The following is a 22,491-nucleotide window of genomic DNA, read 5'->3' as shown; positions in this document are numbered from 1 at the left end:
TTGAATAACTGTTCAAACTCAGAACTAATTTGGGTGGTGAAACAGTCAGGGATTTATTTGAGTCTTTAATTTACTACAGAAGAAAGCAATTTTTATATAGTTTTCATTTTTACTAAACACTATGATATTTACCTAAAATACCTAAATAGCTAAATGGTTATCTAGTTATTAAAAAGTAGTTCTTGCCGAAACCGGTTTGGCTCAGTGGATAGAGCGTCAGCCTGCGGACTGAAAGGTCCCAGGTTCGATTCCGGTCAAGGGCATGTACCTTGGTTGCGGGCACATCCCCAGTAGGAGATGTGTAGGAGGCAGCTGATCGATGTTTCTCTCTCATCGATGTTTCTAACTCTCTATCTCTCTCTCCCTTCCTCTCTGTAAAAAATCAATAAAATATATTTAAAAAAAGTAGTTCTCTTTAAATTTAACAAGAAAACCCACATTTGATTTCCTTCTATATCTCAGGTGCTATGCAAGATGCTAAGTTAGAATGACATGAAAGAAAACAGTGATGACATTCCTTAATATTTTATTACATAGGAGAGAAAAATAAGTAAATATACTATGGAAATACAAGATAGCAGATACAACAGTAGAGAAAGGCACAAGATGTTAAAGGAATGTAGAGTGGGAAACCAAAAGCAGGTTGGGATGTGAATGACAACAAGATGGCTTCCCAGAGAAAGTAATAATTCACCCAAGTCTTTGCAGAAGAAAAGTAGCTAACCAGGTTTAGAAGAACATTGCCCATAGAAGGAACATTGGTGAGCTTGGGGCCTGACACAGGCTAGCACGTGGAATGCTGGGAATTATAAATCCCTTGGTATAAGTGGATTACAGTTTCAATGGCAGGATGTTGGAGGTAAAGGAAGCCAGGCATCAATCAGATCATGAATGGTAACGTGTCACGTAAAAAACAAATGTATTTGGAAAAAGAATCAAGTCCAGATCTTTTGGAAAATAAATCTGTAAGGGATCCAGCGGAGTAAAACAGTAAGGGAAAAGAAGTCTTTCAATTAGGAATGAAAACTTAAGTGAGATAGGAACTTCAAGATATTCTCTTCAACCCCAAGCAGCATCCTTTCTCCCAAAGCACTTTGTCTTTCAAAAGCTGTTCTGTTGGTGAGTAATGTCAGGGAAAGCTCATAAGAGAAGACAAATTTAATATCCCAGGTTGGAAAAGGCTAGGCTATTCCATTACTGAATCTAAAAGACAGAGAGAGATATTGCTGTGGCAGATGCTGCAAAGCACTTGCTGTCAAATCCTTCTGTCTTCTTTTCGTGTGTTGAACTTAAAAGCACTCCCCGAATAAAATTCCTCCTTTATAATCTCTGTCTAGGATTCTTCTTCTCAGGGAACTCACCCTGTAACCATAGGCAGCGAAGTAAGAAAACAGTCTGACTAGTGAGCGCTCCTAGCAAGGTGAAGAAGAGTCGTCCCTGATGTTGAAGCAGAGTTTCATAGGCTGCCCCTCCCCCAAAAGTCCAGAGCAGTGGTGAAATAAAACCCAAGAGGTTTCATGTTAGAGATCAATCTGAGGGAATACATTTTAGAGCTAATAGGGGCTCTGAAATTGATTCTAATGTTGCCACTTTAAAGATAGAGAAACCGAAGATCAAAAGAGTCATGATTTCCCTAAAACCCAACAACTAATTAAGGGCTGGGATGAGTTCCATGTCTTCTCACTCTTAGTCTACTGCCATTTTCAGTAAACCTATGATTCTCAAATAGATGTGTTCCCAGGAATCTGCCTCAACTTGTTAGCAGATCTGACTACAGCTACAGGAGAAACATGAAAAGTCTGGAGAATGATTTAATTTACTCTTTATACTACAATGCATATGTTGCAGAATGTAAGGAGCATGGGACTTTTAAGATGAAAGAGACAAGAAATTCTCAAAATCTGTTGGTTAGAGTTGAATCTCCTCTGTTAGTAGGGATAAATCAGCGTAAATGTTTGAAAAAGAATTGCAGGAAGATGTACTATTATTCCCACATATTGAATTTTTTTCCATCTTAATGAAAATGTATTCTAGGTTTATGTTAATATAACAGCATCTGTAAGAAGATTTTTTTCTGTTTTCTCAAATTCTTATTAAAGTCTCCACAGCACAGCCAATACAAACAAATGGTGATAAGTGCCTCCATGTCTAAAGAGAATTTTCAAAGATATCCAAGTAGCATATGCTAAGAGGAGGCCAACTGGTTCAACTACTATTACCCCAAAATCTATAAGAGAGCAAGCTAGATATTTATTATACATAGATCTAACAGAAGGGTTAAAACAGAAGTGAGCATTATGACATATCTTGTCTCCACCCCTAATCAAGTGAGAAAGTTCCAAAAAGAATCACTCAGAAATTGTGGACAGCTGGATGCACACTAACAGAGCTGAAGGCCCTTGCAGGGCCCCCTCTGTTGCTGTCTGTGCAGGGAGCTCTTGGGAGAACTTGACATGTATTCCTAGAGTTGGGAGGCATGGGATGGAGATGGGGGCCGGCCTTTTCTGGGAGAATCCAGAAATTAGAAGGATTCATCTATGGGATTATATGCACTTCTATCAGTTGGCAGGACAGCGATGACTGCAATTTCCTCGGATACAATCCTATATAATAAAAGGCTAATATGCAAATAGACTGAATGGTAGAACAACTGGAAATACTGAACAACTGGTCACTATGATGTGCACTGACCACCAGGGGCATGTGTGGAACTTGGCGAGCATTGGCCATGGCAGGATGGTGGAGCAGGTGAGTGGGGGCACCAGACCAAGGCGGGGCACAGGTTGCTGTCATTGGGGTGAGCTTCTGGTGGTTACTGAAAATGCTTTGCTCCTGTGTGCCACAGTCCTCCCCAGTGCTCGCACCTGCTGCCGGCGCTGGCCCCACTTGCACCTGCTGCTGGTGCCAGTCCTGGTCACTCAGCGCCATCAGTGGGTGTGAGCGGTGGCTGCTAGCCCTGATCACCCCTGAGGGCTTTTCCACCTCCCTCTGCTCCTGAGGGGCAATCGGGGCAGTAGCCACTGCTCACACCCACTGATGGTGCTGGCCCCAATCACCACCAGCGGGTATGAGTGGGGCCAGCACCATCAGTGCATGGGAGCTGCGGCAGTGGGAGTGGGGCTGCTGGTAGACAGGGGACCCGGGCGGGGGGAGGCACAGTGGGAAGGGGCCAGGTGGGGGCATGGAGGATGAGCCGAGACCCGCCCCTGTGCCAACCGCAGCCTTGCGGCCCACAGTTCCTTTCAAGATGCACGAATTAATGCACTGGGCCCCTAGTTGAAAATAAGGAAGGTGTCAGGAAACTAGGCTCAAGTCATCTAGAGAGAATCTGTTTCAAGATGTCAACTGCATCAGGTGCACTAGCCAAAAAGTGTAGAAATGTACTTCCCAGATGGTTGCTAAAGGAAATTTGAAAGAGATCAGCTGAGGGTACACAACCCACAGCAGAGAAATGTGTTGTAAAGAATCAGCAACAAACGATGGCTGTTTCTGCAACGACAGAATGCATTTGCTGCCTACACAGAATTACAATCACCACATGAGAAGGAATAAGACTTCTGACACCTTTCCTGATTCCTTCTATCACTGATTTGAACTTGGAGGCTCAAAATTTATGGAGAAAGTGTAAGAAGGAAAGAGATGGGAGGGTATGGGCAGCTTCATATTAGGTGTGGGGTGAAATTGGATTAGTTTGTTAAATTGAATTAGACTACTTAATACCTGCAAGTGACCTGAAAGCTATGAAATAGATCCAGATTGTCTCAAAATAAGAGGAAGAGAAATCTGGTAGGAAATACCTTATGTTAGTGCTGGGAGAAATTAAGTTATTCTTGAGTCTAAGTCAACTTAATAAGCTAAATTCATTACTAAGTCATTATAGATGGCATTGTCTCAATGTCTATATCCTATACTTTAAGGGAGATTAAAAATATTATAGACATGTACAGTGGTTAAGAGAACAACTTTTGGCATCAGTCACAGTTTGAGTTGAGTTCTGGCTTTGCCAATCTCTTTATGACCTAGGCAAGTTACTTTCTCATTGCTATATTCTTCATCAGTAGAATGGGGATATTAATATAGTTTATACATTTTGTGGTATATTCCCAGCCAACCATAATTATTCCTTCTTGGGTAGCTGCTTTCTGATCTTCGTTAGGATACTTTTGGCCAGAGTAACTGGGTTTGAGGTGGTCATCTTAGCCACACATCTCTTTCCTAGGCTCAATCCAAGAAAAATTCAGTCTCTCTATGGGGAAAGACACTACAGTGTTGATTCAAAAGCCATTGTCAGCAAGTGGATGGTGGGAAGAGTGAAACTTGACTCCCACAAAGTATCCAGAGTGCTTTTGTTCCTAGTTGAGTAGCTTTAAGTTTTCATTCTGTGTTTCTGTGAGGTGCTGCCTTTATATTTTTATAATAGTTTTTAGAAATCTTTGCTTACATTAACTTGGATCAGATGGGAAGGATAGTTTTAAGAACTTGGATTCAAATAGCAATTCCAAAATGTACATGGGCAAGTTACTTAAATCTCTGCATACATTGTCTCTCCTGAATTATGAGAAGAGAATAGCATTTACTTCAAAATCACACTCATTCATGAAAAATGAGTCATTACAGGCTAAGATTAAGAACAATGCCTAACACATATTAAGCATCCAATAAAATGTTAGCTATTATTTATTGAATTGCTTGGAAACAAAAATAACTACTAATATAGTATTATCTGATTCACAGGGTTGGTGTGGTGATTGAAGGAGAAAAATGCAAGAAAATAGCTTACCGTGGTAGAAAGTATGAAATGGTAATTATTAGCTGTTATGTGTTGATTTCTCATTTTCTATTTACTGCACCTGACATTTATCTACAGAAACATCGAGTTTATACAAAGCATCCACTCTTCATTTTTAATCTACAAGTAACAAAGAAACTGCAGGCAAAGGGTGATATACATATATGTGAGCATTGGTTTCAATTTCCATATCTCTCCATATCTATTTATACTTATATGGAGAGATACTTTTATCTAGTATACTTTATTTTCTATACTAGAGCAGAGAATAAAAACATACCCACAGAAACAGCTTAACAAAATGGATTAAAGCAATTGAAATAGGTATAGTATTTTGTCTACGGCCATACCACCCTGAACGCGCCCGATCTCGTCTGAAATAGGTATAGTATTTTAAGGACAGACAGTTGAACGAATAAGTTCTTTTGCTCAGGTGGTACTCTATTTCATTAATGAAATTATGAGTAAGAACATATTGTGGCCTTTTAAATACAAGTTCTATTAATTTTTTTTCATGCCAAAGGCATATGTTGAAGAAAATACTTGCCTAAAAACCAACTTCCCATCCTTTATTCTTAATTAGCTCTGGACATCACAGTACTTTTGTATTGTCATTGTACAAGGTGGGGCAAAAGTGGGTTTACAGTTGTGAGTATGTGAAACACAGAGTTTAGTCTTGAATTATTTATTATTATGTTGTTTATTTGTATTACAACTGTAAACCTACTTTTGCCCCACCCTGTGTAATAACATTTTAGGGCCGGTTAACATTAGTCTTTGTTTTTACTGTTGATCTATTCTCATATCATCCACATTTATATTTTTCAATTCTGTGCAATGATTTATTCTAGGTAATTAGAATACAGAATTTTCTTTCAAATCCTTACTATTTCATTCTAAACAGTACAACAAATGTATTCATGCAGCTTTCCTACCATAGTTTAAAATGTTAAAATGACAAATAAGAAGATAGAATGCAACTAATCCTACTTAATTTAATTATATAATATATTCTCATATGGAAAAGGTTAATGTTTTCCTTTTAAAATAAATAAATAATAAATAAGAAAGGGTATGGGCTGCAGGAACTAAGAAAATACAGCCATTGCATTTAGTATCTGACCATAAACTTTACTAAATTTCTTGTGAGCAAGAACAATGGACCCATTACAAATTTGAATAGATGGATAAAATTAATGGAATAGTTTTTCTTTTCATAAATTTACTCTAGTCCCATTTTTAGTCAAAGGAAATGACCAGAACTCACAGTTTTACCTTAAAAAGGAACTGGTAAAAAGTCATTCTTACATATCTATTTTCACAACAACATAATATTTTCTTCATCTAGAAGACAAAATATATGTTATCCTTTTTTGATGGATGGGGGATATATATATATATTCCCTCCTCTTCCCATGTAAACATTCTGGATTATTACCAAAGTCAATAGAGAGACTGATGAACATCTAGATTTTACACAGTTACAAGCACCAGGATGGGGAGGGAGCTTTTTCTACTGATGAACACGTTGCTCCCTGCTGGAGAATGCAGCAACTGATAGTGGAGAAGAGCACAGAAGATTGGAACCTTCAGACCACCTCTGCCTTCAAAAATAAAATCCTCTGTCTCTGACCATAAGTATTCTTGTCTCCCTTCAGCCCTTGTCCTTGACTTCAATCCCCATTCATTTGCAACTTAACATCTTAATATTTTAGCAGTTTCCATCGACTAGTAAATATGCTGCATTGCTCTTTTATTAGAAAGACAGACTTTCAGACATGGTTATTATGTTTGAAAAGACAGACACCTATTTCTTGGTCCTTTTCTGATGATGCAGATGATCAGTTCTCTGGAGAGCAGATAAATCAGTGTTATATGTTGATTAATGTTCTGTTTCTATGCCTTCTTGGCTCTGGAATATCTGACATTTAGCCACCTGATCTAAAAACTTAATATAAATTCAGACCACTCTAACACAACGTAATAATATATTCCGGTTATGGTAAAACCAAAGGCATCATTAAGGCAGTCTTTTAAACATATATATAACAAGACAAAACACCCAGTAAAATCTCTCACTTTTATTTCCAGGTTTGCAATTTACTCAGTGCAGTTGACCTTTACGCATATATAAAATATATACAGACAGGATTTCAAATAAAACAAAAGGTTTCTTGGTTTTAATGTATGGCATTTAAATACTCCTTTACTGCACTATTTATAAAACTGTTTTATAGAACACTAAAAAGTATGGGGCTGTTTAAAAATGTTAATCCTATAATTAATAGTCAGAGGCATACACTTCCCCCCAAGCACAAGGCACTGATATTCTAAATCTGTCACTCTGAACTTTACAGTAGGAGACAGCCATCTGCCTGCATGCAACCATCTGAAACAAGGCAAGACTATATGCTCTTATGTTTCCCCTGGTGAGATGCAGGATCATTATGATAAAGTAGGCAACAAGGTTGAGCTCATATGAATTAAGATAAAAAAAGAGCATATTGAATCAAACTGATTCTATAAGTCAATGTTATTAAGTGGTTGGATATGGATGATTTAATAAAGTAGAGCACATGATGTAATGCTCTACCTAGCTGTGTTATGCTGAGGGTTAAGTGAAATAAGATTTAGGAAGTACTCGGTGCAGCATCTGGTACACCAAAATTATTCACAATGTAGTTTATATAATTTAGATGTTAAATGTACTCAACAGAAACTTAGCAAGAAATAATTTTCATAGCAATCTATCAGTAAAGTCTAAGCAATTTAATACTGAGAACATTTCTAAGACATATATATATAGATATAGATATAGATATAGATATATATACATATATATGCATACATATATATGTATATACACAGATATATGTATATATGTAAAGTGAGGAGAGGAGAGGAGAGGAGAGGAGAGGAGAGGAGAGAGAGAGAGAGAGAGAGAGAGAGAGAGAGAGAGAGAGAGAGAGAGAGAGACACTTTGACGAAACTTTGATTTAAGGGACTGTTTATCCACAGCAAGATTTCTACCAGGTAGTAGAAACTGGCATACAATACTGTTTATTTAAATCTACTCTTAGAAATTGTGGCATCTGACCAACCTGGATAATGCTATAAAAAGTCTCATTATGGTAGCAGATTCCTGAGTCATGGGCCTTAGGCAGTAGTCATTATCTGTCAATCTGGATTCTAAGATGCATACCAGCGTGACTTATATTTAGAGCATCATACTGAAAACATAAACCTGTTCTTGACTTCCTCTATAACTGAAATAAGAAAGGTACTTAATTCCAGTTTAGGGGGTAAATAGTTAAAAGAAAATACTGATTATTTTGAAATTTAGAAAGAACATTCCCAATTCTAAAAATGTATATCACACCACATTCTAAATATTATATTGAAATATTTTTTCCCAAAGGAGGCAAGAATAGCAACAAAGTTATAGGTAATGCTATCAGGGCTGATAATCTAAAGAGTCCTATGCATGCATTTTTGTTTAGTGCATCATATATCTCAGATGTCACTGACAAAGTTTCTTTAAGAAAAAACAAGTCATCATCTTGGTAATAATTATTTACTCACATTTTCTGATTATTTTTCACTTAGAAATAAGTAATCTGCAGTGGATTACCTAGTTTTAGCAACGCATTATCATTCCAGTCATTAGTTTTCAAAATATTGTAAATTCAACAGGAAAAAGAGGTAGAAAGTGAATAATACTCTTGGAAAAAGATAAAACATTCTAAACAATGAATACAGAGCAGAGATTCTTTTCCGGAGTTCAGGTTCCTGTATTCTGTCACCTCAAACACCCAACGTTTTTAAACTTCAATCAAGTCTTAGATTTAACTCCAAATAAACCTGAATTACTCCTATTCTGAAGAAAAGTATAGGCCACTCACTGAGTGTTAAAGCTACTGAGTAAGGAATTAGGAGGAAGAACTGGGGGATTAGTAGGAGAGGTAGGAATTACAGCTAGAGGGTTTGTACTCTAATGCATGTGGTTGAGCAGGACATACATACACTCATTAACTAAAGACTCCTTTTACAACATCAATTTCACCACTGTCAATACATTTGGGTTAAAAAATTAAAATATCAAAGTGTATTTAAGAAGGGAAGGAGGCTAGTTTTCTAAGACTCTACCTAGCATGAAATTCAAGAGAGAAAAAACCCTCTCAGAGTTTTTAATGGTTAAGAGTTTTAAATGGTTAGGATCTAAAAGAGCTTTACCATCCAAATTATGTCCCTAGAACTCTATTCACAGAATGTAATATAAATGGTCTCAGATTGTAGCTGAAGAAGGCAAGTCTCTTGAGATTTTCAGAGATATGAAATATTCACTCAAAAATTAAGTAATAATGATGTGTCGTCAAAAGCACTTTACAGTTAAAAAATAGACTTTAAGAACACAATGTTTTACCATGAACATGAAAATATACTATTTCCATTTCTGAGCTTCTTACTGTGTTTACTTGCTTACTTGGCTGAATATTAAAACATTCGCTACAGTCACACAAGATCATTTGGGAAGAAGAGTTAAATAACATATACACATATCTTTGAATTAGGTTTGGAGGCCTCACATTTTGGTATTAAAAAGGGGGGTTATTTAACACAATCTTGAATAAGTAATGAATTTCTCTTCTATCTGAATCATTATCCACTAGTAATCCTCACCCCTACATCCCCAATTTAAAACCAGTGATTAATTTTACATAGGAAACAATGACACTTTTAAGCTATTAGTGGAGGGACATGCAGTCAGCTGCCTCATAACCTAAGGTCTTTGTAATCTGCCCAGGGCGTTTCTGACTGTAGGTGCCCAGCATGGCTTTAATTAACTGACTCTCAGGAGGCCCTTAGATATTGACAATAGGAAAATTTACACTTCATTCATAAATAATTCCATTAATGCTAAAATTATGTTTTTAAGCATTAAAAAAATAATGTACTCTTCTGACACACCAAAATAATTTAAATATAGAGATCTGCTTATGTGATTTGATTAACAAGCAATAAAAATAGCATTAATTAGAACCAAATCATTTCTATAGTGACAAAGGATGGAATATCACACTTTTAGAAGAAACTATGTAAATAACATTACATTTTAACTTTAATTTCTTTTTGGTAGCAATTGAAAATATATGTTTAATGGTAATTTGAATAAAACTATCTCAGGTTTGGCTTCTACATTATTGAACTGAAAATGTTCTTTCAGAATTGATTTTTAAGTAAAATTATACAGAATTTTCTTGTTTGAGCTCCTATCCATCACTGTGTGTACAATAGGTTTCAATTCTCTTCCTCTCTCTAGAGAAGTTTTTAAAAAGAAATACAGAAGGATAATGAAGATTGATTACCTTGTTTGCAGAAACGGCCAGTGAAACGTAGTGGACAGTCACACTGGAATGAGAATGCACCACTTGAGAGGAAGATGGGATGGCAAGTGCCTCCATTGTGGCACACATCCTCCTGGCACACCGGTGGCACTGCAGGAGAGGGGCCTGAGGGAAGTCCCCATGGAGTCCATCCCTTCTGTCCCACCAGAAGGAGCAGTAAAGGAGGATGTTGCAGATCTAGATTTATAAGCAGATCAGAAAACATAATATAAGTAAAAGTACCAGAAACTTAAGTAGAAATGACAGAAACTTTTGTTTAAAATAAGAGATGGACCCCCCCCCCAGTCATCTAAGGTTTACGTGAGCAAATAGAATTACTATATTTGTTTTACAATCATGGGGTTTATAAATGTTGAAAATGTCTGAGCCACAGAATGTGAACCTGGGCGAATTGTCGACTTATGTGGTTCTGAGAAGCTAAATTAATTTCTTTAAAGTAGTAAGAAACCTGGATATATTAGTTTCCATAAGACTAGGAGTCATTTTTGTATAAAGGAATTAAAATTTTGACTGAACATAGTTCTACCTTGGCTATTCTAAACGTCATGAGCATAAGATCAAGAAGTTAGGCCATGTTACATTTTCATGATAAAACTGCTTGAACTTCAGTTATTTCTAGATTGATAGCTAGAAATATGTATTTTTCAAAGTGACTTACATTCATTTGTAGCAGGTATCCAGGAGGTGTTTTAGAAATGCCTACAAATGATTCCTTAACAATTTTTCACAATTATACTATCAGTCTAATTTTTCTTCCTTAATAAATAATAACCAAAACCAATTCCCTTTGAATTACATTTAATTTCTTTATTTTTGCATTCATAGCCTCGTGATAATCAAATTCCTCTCTACTTCTCAGCTTATTTTATCATGATTTCTCATAAGGAACTTAACTTCTCTCAAGCCTAATGAGATTCCTATTAAAACACCCCAAGCTTTCCAAATTTGGAAATTTGTTCATGCCATTTCCTATGCATCATTGTTCCTCTCCTGACCTAACGTGCCCAGACAAGATCTAAATTGTTTCCCCATCATAGCCTTCCTGGTGGCTCCTGGCCCACGAAGATGAAACTGATGTTTCTGTCATCTCTAAAGTTCCATAACATGTCACTGTACCGATGCTCAGATATTTCCCCCCTGCTTGTAGTAGATTTATTATTTTATCCACAGCCACTCCTGTGCAGTTATATACTGGCCATTGTTTCTCCACCTTCCCCACACACAGATTCCTTATTTTGGCAGAATTCCTTATTCACAGTAAACACTTTATAAATACTTGTTAAATTAATGTCTTCAGTGTACTCCAGAGTGCAACATACTGTTTGGGAAGCAGTGCTTTTTAAAATTTCAATTAACATAATCATTAATAAAATTACCTTGTTAATATGAAAAATCTTGCTGCAACATAAATAATCAAAATTTAACTGAGTATATTTTTATTTTGTACAATATCTGTTGTGTAAATTTTTTAAAAGAATAAAAACAGATCCAGAGACAGAGAATCATTGATCAGAACGTCAAACCTCAGAGGGAAGGTAGTGGAGGGTGGGGGTGAGGGGGAGAGATCAACCAAAGGACTTGTATGCATGCATATAAGCCTAACCAATGGACACTGACAACAGCGGGGTGAGGGCATGAGTGGGGGGAGGGTAATGGGGTGTGGGTAAGGACACATCTGTAATACCTTAATGAATAAAGAAATTAAAGAAATTAAAAGTTAAAAAAAGAATTATCTTTATTGTTGAAAGCATCACAGATGTCCCCTTTTCCCCCATTGAACCCCTCCACGCTGCAACCCCATCTGCCCTGAGGCCTTCACCACACTATTATCTGTGTCCATGAGTTTGATTTCACATCCACTTTTTTTTTCTTTTTTGTTTTTGACAAGACGTGAAGTTGCTTTTGAGAGCGAAGTTGTTTTGACCTAGGAATGAAGGTGTTCTTAAGAGTGGAGCTGTTTTGCCAGAAGAGTGAAGGAGGCTAGGTCAGGATGTTATCCTCTGAGCTGCTGTCACTGATAGGTACTCACTAGCTCAGCTGCTGAGGGGTTTCCGTGGGGCCTTATCGAATAAAACATGTGACAAGAGTACATTCAGACAATAAATGCCTGTAATTTGTGAAGACTCTTCTGGAGTGTTCGGCCTGGGCAGGGCTACCCTTGGCTGATCTAAAGAGCTCTGTGAAGACCTTTGGGGCTTGAGCTCCCGCTGAGGTCAAGGGGACTCTTGCTGGCAGTGGGGAAAGCCAGGCAGTGGTTCTGCAAAGAACATCCTGCCTGCCCACCCTGGCGCTGTCATTCCCTGGCAACGTGCTCTAGCCACAGGGACTTTCACTTTGGCATTGGCACGTGGACATCAGCTCTTGGTTGGCCAGGCTGAGTTGTCTTCTGAGTACAACTTGCATAAAGATATACCTCCACTATATATGGACTCAATTTCTCTTTTCTCTCCTTGGCTGGAACAATAGTATAATTGATCTCTTATTGCTTTAGAGTACAGTCATGGCTCAGAGCTATTGTGAGTTAGGTATGAGATCACCGCAATAAACTGAGTATCATAATAGAGAAAGTTGTAATATTTTGGTTGGTGAAGGATCTTGCCTTCAATTTGTGAAGAATCAACATCTGTGATGTATAATAAAGTGAATAAAATGGGGTATGTCTATATATATATATATAGTTGCTGTTTAAGAGACATTATTCTGTATACTATTGGTTTGTAAATTATAATTCCTGAAGTGAACCTGTGTTAAATAAAACATTGGGAAAAGCAAAGTCAGTGTGAGATAATAATTTTGCCTCCCAAAACATTGTCAAAGAGATAAAATGTTGGCAAAAAAAGTGAGTTCAAAGATATTTTCTGACTGATATTAGAAAGCTATTTTTGTGTTTACTATGTATATGTATATCAACTGATTGGAATAAAAAAACTGAAGTGAAGTAGAAAATATAAAAATGTTTATTAAAAATAGTGTTAATGTGCTAGTCAGTTCTTTTTGTTTACAATCCGTTGACAACCTGAAACTCTTCTTGATGGTGTTTATAACAAGCTATAACCCTATTTTTATTTTTGTGATTTTTTTTAAGTCTGACTCACTTCTCTTTCCTCTGGACTGCAATTTCCATGAATGACAGATGGATCACTTCTGCTCTTTTCTTCATTTTTATCCCTAACAATGCTTGACTTCAAGTTGACTCTCTAAGAAATATCTTAAAAATAAACTTGAATCATTTTTGTAAACATGCAATATATCACACCGTTAACAAAAAAAATAAGTAAATATGATTCAGTTCTTTTTGGGGTCAATTTCATAACTCCATGACATTGCTTTTCAGTTTTTAAAATAATGTAAATTCTAAAAATTTTGATGCAATCTTATTATCAACTTTCTCTGATTTCTTTGTATTAGATTAGCACAGTTCTCCCCATTTTTACTCATTATATAAGTCTGTCTCTTTAAGGTAACTTCTGTCAAGTGAAGTGGCAATGCTAATTTGAATTACATGGGATTATTACTCAGTATTCCATATTCAAATTTAATTTTTAAGTTTAGTGTTTCTGAATGATTTCACCATTTCATCTCTTGGCAGGGACAACATAAACTGCAGTCAATCATCTTTTTCTTGGGAATCTATTAGACTGAGTTAAATGTCACCACTTCTTTCTCCTACTGTAGCTGCTGAAGGGGGGAGGGAGGTGCTATGTTTCACCTGAAAAAATAATTACTATCAACTGAGCCATCAATTAAAACATTAAGATCATTAATCAAATTTTGAAAACATTCTATATTATTAGGATCAAATTTTATATCTGATATATTCTTAATTATGTCATAAATTTACTAATTATATAGTTTAGACTGAAATAGAATTTATTTAATTTATTACACATTTTAAAGACAATTTTGCTATGGTTGTTAAAAATTTTAACTTTTTTTCCATAAAAAGTTAAAAATATCAAGTGAATATTTATTAAACACAACTAGATGATGGCCATATTAATATAGTTAGCAATGTAAAAGGAATATTAAAGTTATAATTCTTTTTCATTCTAAAATAATGAATGTTTGAATGTTTGGAAACAAAGCAAAAATCAGAGTTTTCAAAAATTGTTTTTTAAATAAACAATATTGCAAAAATTGAACTTCTTTGGCTTTCTTATCTAAATACAAGAATCTGTTTGATTGCCTCTTGGGATACTGTGGATAAGAATATAGTGACAAACCATGCACTGTTATAACAATTAAAAAGATCTCAATAACTGAATGAATTAATATTTGTTAATTATGCTAATTTCATTCAAAATCAAGCCTGATCTTTAGAGATAGACATTTTAAAAAGACTGTATTCTATTCATCTTAGGAAGGTCTAGGTAGATCAAGAAAGGCACTCATTGTCTCGTTCCTGCTACTCTTGCTCTTTAGGGGGCCCTATAGAATCCCTTGGGTAGCAGGTAGCAAGCAGTTTGCATTGCTACAGCCTGAGGGGTTTTGCTATTGTCAGCACACATCTGTCTGGCCTTAACGTCTTAGAAGGAGGAAGGGGCTCACTCACAAGTGTGAATCCTAGAAAACCTTCTTCACAGCAGAGAAGGAGAATTTTTAGAATTATTTTAAAGTATTAAACAAACTGACCAAGAAGAATCTTGAGTTTGTGGCTATGAATAGTGAAGGGGAAAACAAAGTTTCCCAAATCACTGTTAATTAGATTTTTTTAAAGCACGTAAGTAAATGTGTTATAACTTAGGCAATAGAAGACATATATTTGATGTACAAATCTATAATAATAAAAGCGCAATATGCTAATTAGACTGGACATCCTTCCAGATGACCTTCTGGACGAAGCCGGAACTACAAGGGAAGCCTGAGTCCTGGGTGCCAGAGGGAAGTCGATGCCAACAGCCAGGGGGAAGGAAGGCCTACTCTTGCATGAATTTCGTGTATTGGGCCTCTAGTTGTATATATAAATACCCTTTTCTATAAAGATGAGAATAGTACAAACACACATACACCATTCTACTTCACATTTTCATCTACTAGAATATGCTATTTTACTCTTTATTTTTTTCCTCTAAAAATAATTCTTAGCAGGTTGCACTATAAGTATGTGTAGTCTTCATTTTCCTTTTAAAAGTTGCAGAGTGTTATATGGTTTGATATATATCACTGATTCTATCAGTTTGGAATTAATATATTCAAGCTGTTTCAGATTTCCCCCCCTATTATCTGGATCATAGATTCATTTTAATAGCTATGTTGAGATATAATTTACAGACAAAGAGCACACCTATTAAAGGTGCAAGATGCAATAATTTTTAGTAGATCCAGAGTTATGCAACCATTACCACAACCTAATTTTATATTTGTCATCCCAAAAAAGTAACCCCATGCTCATTAGCAGTCACTCCATACATCCCAGCCTCAGCCTACGTTCTATCTCTATAGATTTGTCAATTTAGGACATTTTATATGAAAGGAATCATATAACATGTGGTCTTTGTGACTTAGCATAATGTTTTCATGTAACAGAACTTTCCCCCCTTTTATTACTGGGGTTATATATAATAATTTATACACCTGTTTATTAGTTCATGGTCATTTTGAGCTGTTTTTAGATTTTGGCTATTATAAACAATGTTACTATGAACATTCATGTTCAAGTTTTTGTCTTGATGCTATGTTTTCAATTCTTTGGTGTATATTCCTAGAGTAGAACTGCTGGGTCATGCACTCTATGTTTAACATTTTGAACAACAGCCAAACTAGTTTCCAAAGAGGCTGTACCACTTTACATTCTTACCAGCAAGATATGAGCATTCCAATGTCACCACATCATTCTCTGCTAGGTCTAAAATGTATGCTGTTTTTAGTTTGGTCTAACAACTTTGGAAATAATTACCCATAGTGAACTTTATCTGAGAGCAAAACAACACAGAAAAATGTTTGTGATTTGAAATGTACTTAGTTAGCATGGTTATAGTCAAGATAAAATAGGTAACATTATTGTTAATACATGTAAAAATTCTCATTTGCCGCTCAAAATGAGAATTAGATATCAATACAACCAATTATGTGTGGAAAAAAAATCAGTCTGAAGAAGCACAATCCCCACTGTTACTCCTCTTTTTTAAACTATAACATTATGCAAGGGAACAAGAATCAAATCCTAACAATTAAGGCGAGAAGATTGAACATTTCAAGACAAGTAAATTAATTCACTATTAACATAATAGTATGATTTTTAATATATTTTGTTTTCACATTTTCTAAATTTCTTTCACTAAAGAAATACATTTCTCGTCTTCACAATCTCCTGTTCTTTAGCTGTTCCATATTCATAGGTAGGGTTCCTTAATGCCACACGTATTCTCACATAACTGATGTTCAGGGCATCACTGCATGTTAGGCAGGACTTGTATCTGAGGGTATTCCAAACCACTGTCTCTTAGTATATGGGAAGATATTTTTGAAATATCTGATTCTCTCTTCTCAAGCGAGCCCTACAGAGAGCTGTTCTTCTTTTAATATATTTTTATTGATTTCAGAGAGGAAGGGAGAGGGAGAGGGAGAGAGAAACATCAATTATGAGAGAGAACCATTGATTGGCTGCCTCCTGCACACCCGCTACTGGGGATTGAGCCCACAGCCCAGGCATATGCCCTTGACCAGAATCGAACCAGTGACCTTTCAGTCCGTAGGCCAATGCTCTATCCCCTGAGCCAAGCTGACTAGGGTTGTTCTTCTTTCTTTCTTTTTTTTTTTTTTTAAATATTTTTATTGATTTCAGAGCAGGAGGGAGAGGGAGAGAGAGATAGAGACATCAATGATGAGAGAGAATCCTGCACACCCCACACTGGGGATCCAGCCTGCAACCTGGGTATATGTCCTGACCTGGAATTGAACCATGACCTCCTGGTTCACAGGTTGACACTCAACCACTGAAGCACACGTGTCGGGCCTGAGTGTTGTTCCTGACCACAGGGAACATGCAAGACCTCCCCACATTGATTCCAGAGTCAAAAGCTGGATGGGAGTTAGATTAATGCTTTCTGCCTATATGCCAAATCTGGAACTATCAGAAACCCTGGATTTCTTTCCTTGCCTTGCCTTTTATGTCTAAAATTCTAGTTTTCCTTTTTTCTTAAACTAATAAAATGGCTGCTCTATGTTTATATTCCCTTTTCAGTATCTCTGACTTTAGTTCTTGCTTTTCCCACACTTCATTGTTTTGTTTTTCAAATATATTTTTATTGATTTCAGAGAAAGGGAGATGGAGAAATAGAAACATCAATGATGAAAGAGAATCATTGATTAGCTGCTTCCTGCATGTCCCCTACTGGGGACTGAGTTTGCAAACCTGGCAAGGAATTGAACTGTGACCTCCTGGTTCATAGGTCGACTCTCAGCCACTGAGCAACACCAGCCAGGCAACACTTCATTTTTTTTTTTTTTATGATTATGTCAATTTTTAGGACTTAAAACCTTAAAGCAACTTTACTAATTTACTTACTTAATCAGTACTTCATATAGTTCTGATAATAGTCATTGCTGAAGATATATTGTTTTATTTTATAAATTTTCAAATATACATATATATTCTGTGATACAGCATAAAAAGAAGAAAACTATTTTAAAATATAAAATGTAATAATCATTAAGGAAACTGAATTCTATATCATGAACCCTTAATAAAAGCTACAAATTCAAGTTTTAATGCGATTATTTAGATATTTTATAGCAAAATAAATTTAAAAAACAATATTTTTTACAAAGCATATTTTTACTTAATAGCTACATTAATAAATCATTGGTTTGAGTAACTTTCCGCTACAGAGAGTAAAACATTTATAAATATGCACATTTTTAGTAAGTGACTTATGTCAAATGGAAACATTTATTCTATTGTTAAATTTAAGCTATTCCCTCCATTATGGAGAAAAACTACCCTAGAATACTGCCAAATTAACATAGAACATATAGAAAAAAATAATATTCTAAAATATCAGACAGTATTATAATGTGTGATTACTTACTAACTGGAAAGTACATACAATTAGAGAAAAATATTTCAACCATGAAGGTGTCATGATTAAAGATGCGTGCTTAACCTCAGTCATAAGAACATGTGTGATGACAAAAGCAAATGCAAATTTGTGTTCTAGTCTTACAAGGAGAGAAAAACTTTCTCAGATCCTAGGAACCCCAGAGTATTTATTTCACAAAAAGAACATTTTCATGGAATCTAGACATAGAAATTTCCAGCCGGATTTTAAAAATAAGGACACCGAAAAGAGAACATATGTCAATCAATCTAGAATTCATTTAATCTAAAAGGACTTATGAAATTCTATCTATGCACCAGGAATTCACTAATAAAGACTATATGGTGATCAGTGGAACCTAGGACCTTTTTTTTTAATGAGCTTTCTGCCTTGTGAAGTTAAGAAAAAAAAAAGAGCAATTATAAAACTGCATAATGCATCAAGTGCTAACTGTAAACTAGCTCTGCTCCAAATGTTCTGAACGTACTAAAATAATTTAATTTTCACAAGAATAAGAAAACAGGACTATTTTTATTTGCCTAGATTTACAGTGAAGAAAAATAGAGATACACACTTAATAAACGTACTCAAGGTACATGGCGAATACCTTGGTGGAAATGGATTTGAACCCATATAGTTTGAACCTTGACTAAAACTTTTCAGCAAGTTTACACTCCTGACAGGAGACAAGAGGGGACATACCTGTCACAGGGTTGTGGAGAGATGCTATAGAAAGGTAATGGAAGAAAAGCAATCATAAGAGGGTTCCCCAAGCGCTTTACAGTTGAGTCTTAAAAGACCAGAAGGAGTTGGCTATAGAAGAAGGTGGGGCCAACATGTCTGAAGTGTTCAGAAGGGCACTCAGAAGGCTGTCAGAGGGTGCTGGCTGTTTAAAGACAACACGCATAGGGAACTGCGAGTGGTTTGGCAGAGAGGAGCCTGCGGAGTCTGTGTGGGTGTTGTGTGTGTGCGTGCGCATGTCAACAGGTGAGTCTTGGGATACAGGCAGGGGCTGGCCAATGGGGAGACGTGTTGGACACTTCAAGGTAACATGAAGTCATCAAAGACTTTGAAGCAGGAAATCAAGCCAGTTTGTTTTTGGTCTACTATTCTGGTTTTAGTGTGGAGAATGGTTTGTAAGGAAGAAGTAGCTGGAACCAGTTGAGGTATTATAGGAATAAAAAGAACGAGATTGGGACTCGAACTAAGAAAATATTATTGAGGATGTAGAGAAGTGAAGAGATTTGAAAATTTGGTGTTGAGAGTTTCGCTAAACCACTCTGTACTTTCTACCTCAGCATTTATTTTATGTGGCCAAGTGGCTGAAGGGTCCATGAGCTGATGCCAGCCTCTCCCATGAGTGCATGCCCTACAGAGCAGTCCAGAGTCACAGGTAAATGTTTTAGGTTCCTGATGTGACTCCCCAACTGCCTTTGTGGTAAGCAGTCTCCCCCACCTCTCAGTGCCTTTCCCTTGTGTCCCCTTAGAGAGACCCTCATGAAGTTTACCAAAACCAGGTTTGAATTAACCAATTTGGACTTAGCCCAGTGACCCCTTCCAAAGCACTTCCCACACATACCCTAATAAAAGCATGTGCCTCTGATCATGCTTCTCCCTCAGCCAGCACCCACCCTGGCCTCTCCGCATGGCCCTCGAGGCTCACCTTGTCCTTCTTTCAGGACCTGTGAGTAACAACCTTCTCTACTTCAACTGCACTGTTGTCTTTTTTGAACCACAGTTCATCCTCCAATATCTGGGTCTCTAGTTAACAAATATTAATTTAACATTTAGTTTCATAACATTTAGTTTCTGAAAGGACATTGTAATAAATTTCATATATGATCTATGTATCAGTCAGGGGCTGTCAGGAAACACATGAACATTCAGGAAGGGTAACTGAAATGAGTTTAATGAAAATACTATTTTCAAGTTGTGAAAGTTTAAGAGAATCAATAAGAGAAGGAACAGACACTGGATAGGAAAGCAAATGAAATACTTTCTGTGCTGTGGGCAAGAATGTAGGTATAGGAGAAAGACGGCCGTGACCTTCCCGGTGGGGTTCAGGATTTGAAGGAGGGGCCGATGCACAAATGAAAACACTATACAATAAGTATGAATTTAGAAGGCATTGGGGCCAGGTGGAGCCTCTTTCTTGAAGAGACACACTGACTTCTGGTCTGGCCCGCTATTTATTTACTTGAGTACACCTTTGCCCTTTAGCAATGTATACAGGCATATCAAAGGTAAAGTTTGGCAAACAGTAAAAGGATTTTCAGGTTAGGAATTTGTCTCGAGCCACCACTATCTCAACAATCAGGTGCTTAGTGTCAGCCCTGCTAACGCCCAAGGTCCATTGGCCTTCCATGTTCCTTGGCGCACTGACAGTATTGGCAAAGCAGTGGCTTCCCGCAAAGACCACCTGAGGGGAGCTGTAGTCTTGGAGAGAGGAATGCAGCCACCACTCACATCCATCTGAGAGAGAATGGAGAATATATGAACGTGACCTCTTTCTCTTTCTATACTTTCAATGCCCTGCCACCCCATTGGCCAAACACGACTGGGAAGTCAGGGGGCAAGGCAGGACTAAATAGCTGCAGCTCATAGAAATCAACCTCCCAAGGTACCAGGCAGGGTTGGAAGAGATGGAGAGTAGATCTGGAAGTGAAGCAGAAAATATCTAACCCAGGGAGAAAAATAGAAAAGCACAGGTGAATCTCCAATTTGCGGTTTGGATACATGAGTTAATGGTACCATTTAATGACACCGAGGACATAAATGTCATGCTGGGAAAAATTCTCTTAATCTTGGTCTAACTGGATGAAAGCTTAAAACATTCCTAGTAGTACCTATCCCCTTTTTCCAGAACTGATTTTATTTTTTACTTAAAAACAATATTTATTTGGCAATTTGGGAGAGAAGAAACTTGAGCACATGAATTTATATCATCATTTTGCATGAGAAGTCAGTAAAATATGTCTTCTGCATATAAACATTGATCCATGTTATTATATTCTTTCTTGTTCAGTCAGGTCATGAAATCACAACCCACGATATTATCATTCACCCAAGGGCAGCCAAGAGAACTGCAAGCAACGTGGCCAACGGGCCATAATCATTTCTCTAAAGAGAAAGCAGTACAGTTATTACAAATGCCTATTGCATCAGGGGAATGATTTAAGAGATTTATTTTAACCGATTAGGCCTAATACAATAGAGTCACAAAGAGCTAAAGCGATGATGGAAAAGAAGTTCATTTCAAAATTCAGAAGGTTAAAGAAAAATATTAGACTCAATAGTTTTACTTTCAAAACATGATAGCTTACATTAAAAGGCAGTCATTGGTTTCTGACTACTGTGAAGAACCTGATAAATTAGTTTTTGAACTCTTAGAAAAGCATGCACACAAAAAACTGAGTTCAAATCCAAAAGTAAAATCATTACTCAAAGTTCTATTGTATTACAAAGAACAAGTTTAGGCACTCAGCATCCTAAATCTATTTCCATTTAAGTTCTAAGAAAACATCCAAAAAGAGATAAACCTTTCATTAACTTTAGAAATGTTTGTCATACCATTTTTCTTTTATACAAACCTTGGGATAGAAAAGAACGTTATTTTTGTAGATTAATCTTTTTCAAAAATACACAAGATGACTTAAGAAAATAAGTAGATCAAAAGGTGCTGAAGCAAAGGATAGGCACGGATATTAAAGCATTGTCTATCTTATCTTGTTCTTAAACACTCGATATTATATTCCTGAAGAAACGGATTTAGCCTTGTCTGATGTGAACATCTATTAATGACTTGTCTGTATGAAGCTGGGCAATTGCTTGGCTTTAACTAGCATTTCCTCAAAACAGCAGAAACAGTCTATGCACCATCACTTCCTACGCATTCAAATGTGATGCCTTAAGATAGTCAATATAATCTCCCAGGTTATCTCAAGAAAGATAGATATGGTTAGTAACCTTATCAGGGCTCAACTTTATAATCTCTATGCATCTTAACATCATATTTCAGAGAACTACCAGGATCATTCAAGGTGAGAATAAATGGACTTCAGGGAATTATTGTACAGCAGTGGGAAACAACCAGTAATGAAGTAGGGTTTCATCTGAATCTATGTCAATGATCTTATTTTACTGAGGGTTTTAAAGTATTTTCAGGAATGCCAAGGGGAACTTACTTTAAATGAGAATAGTATGGCATTGATACTGAGGCACAATGTAAGAGAAACCATAAAGTTGTTACTTTTATTCA

The 22,491-nt window shown here is 36.5% G+C and overlaps 1 protein-coding gene across 1 annotated transcript in view; it reads right to left on the bottom strand.

Moving 5' to 3' along the window:
- Window positions 1-22,491, bottom strand: part of EYS (eyes shut homolog) — a 1,266,634-nt gene that overhangs the window by 368,535 nt on the left and 875,608 nt on the right. The window contains 3 exon segments of the mRNA XM_059702239.1: window positions 10,156-10,300; window positions 10,302-10,371; window positions 13,788-13,795. Coding sequence (XP_059558222.1) covers window positions 10,156-10,300; window positions 10,302-10,371; window positions 13,788-13,795 — 223 coding nt within the window.

Source organism: Myotis daubentonii, chromosome 6, assembly GCF_963259705.1.
Source record: "Myotis daubentonii chromosome 6, mMyoDau2.1, whole genome shotgun sequence".
Lineage (NCBI taxonomy): Eukaryota > Metazoa > Chordata > Mammalia > Chiroptera > Vespertilionidae > Myotis > Myotis daubentonii.
This window is presented reverse-complemented; position numbering and strand designations above follow the sequence as displayed.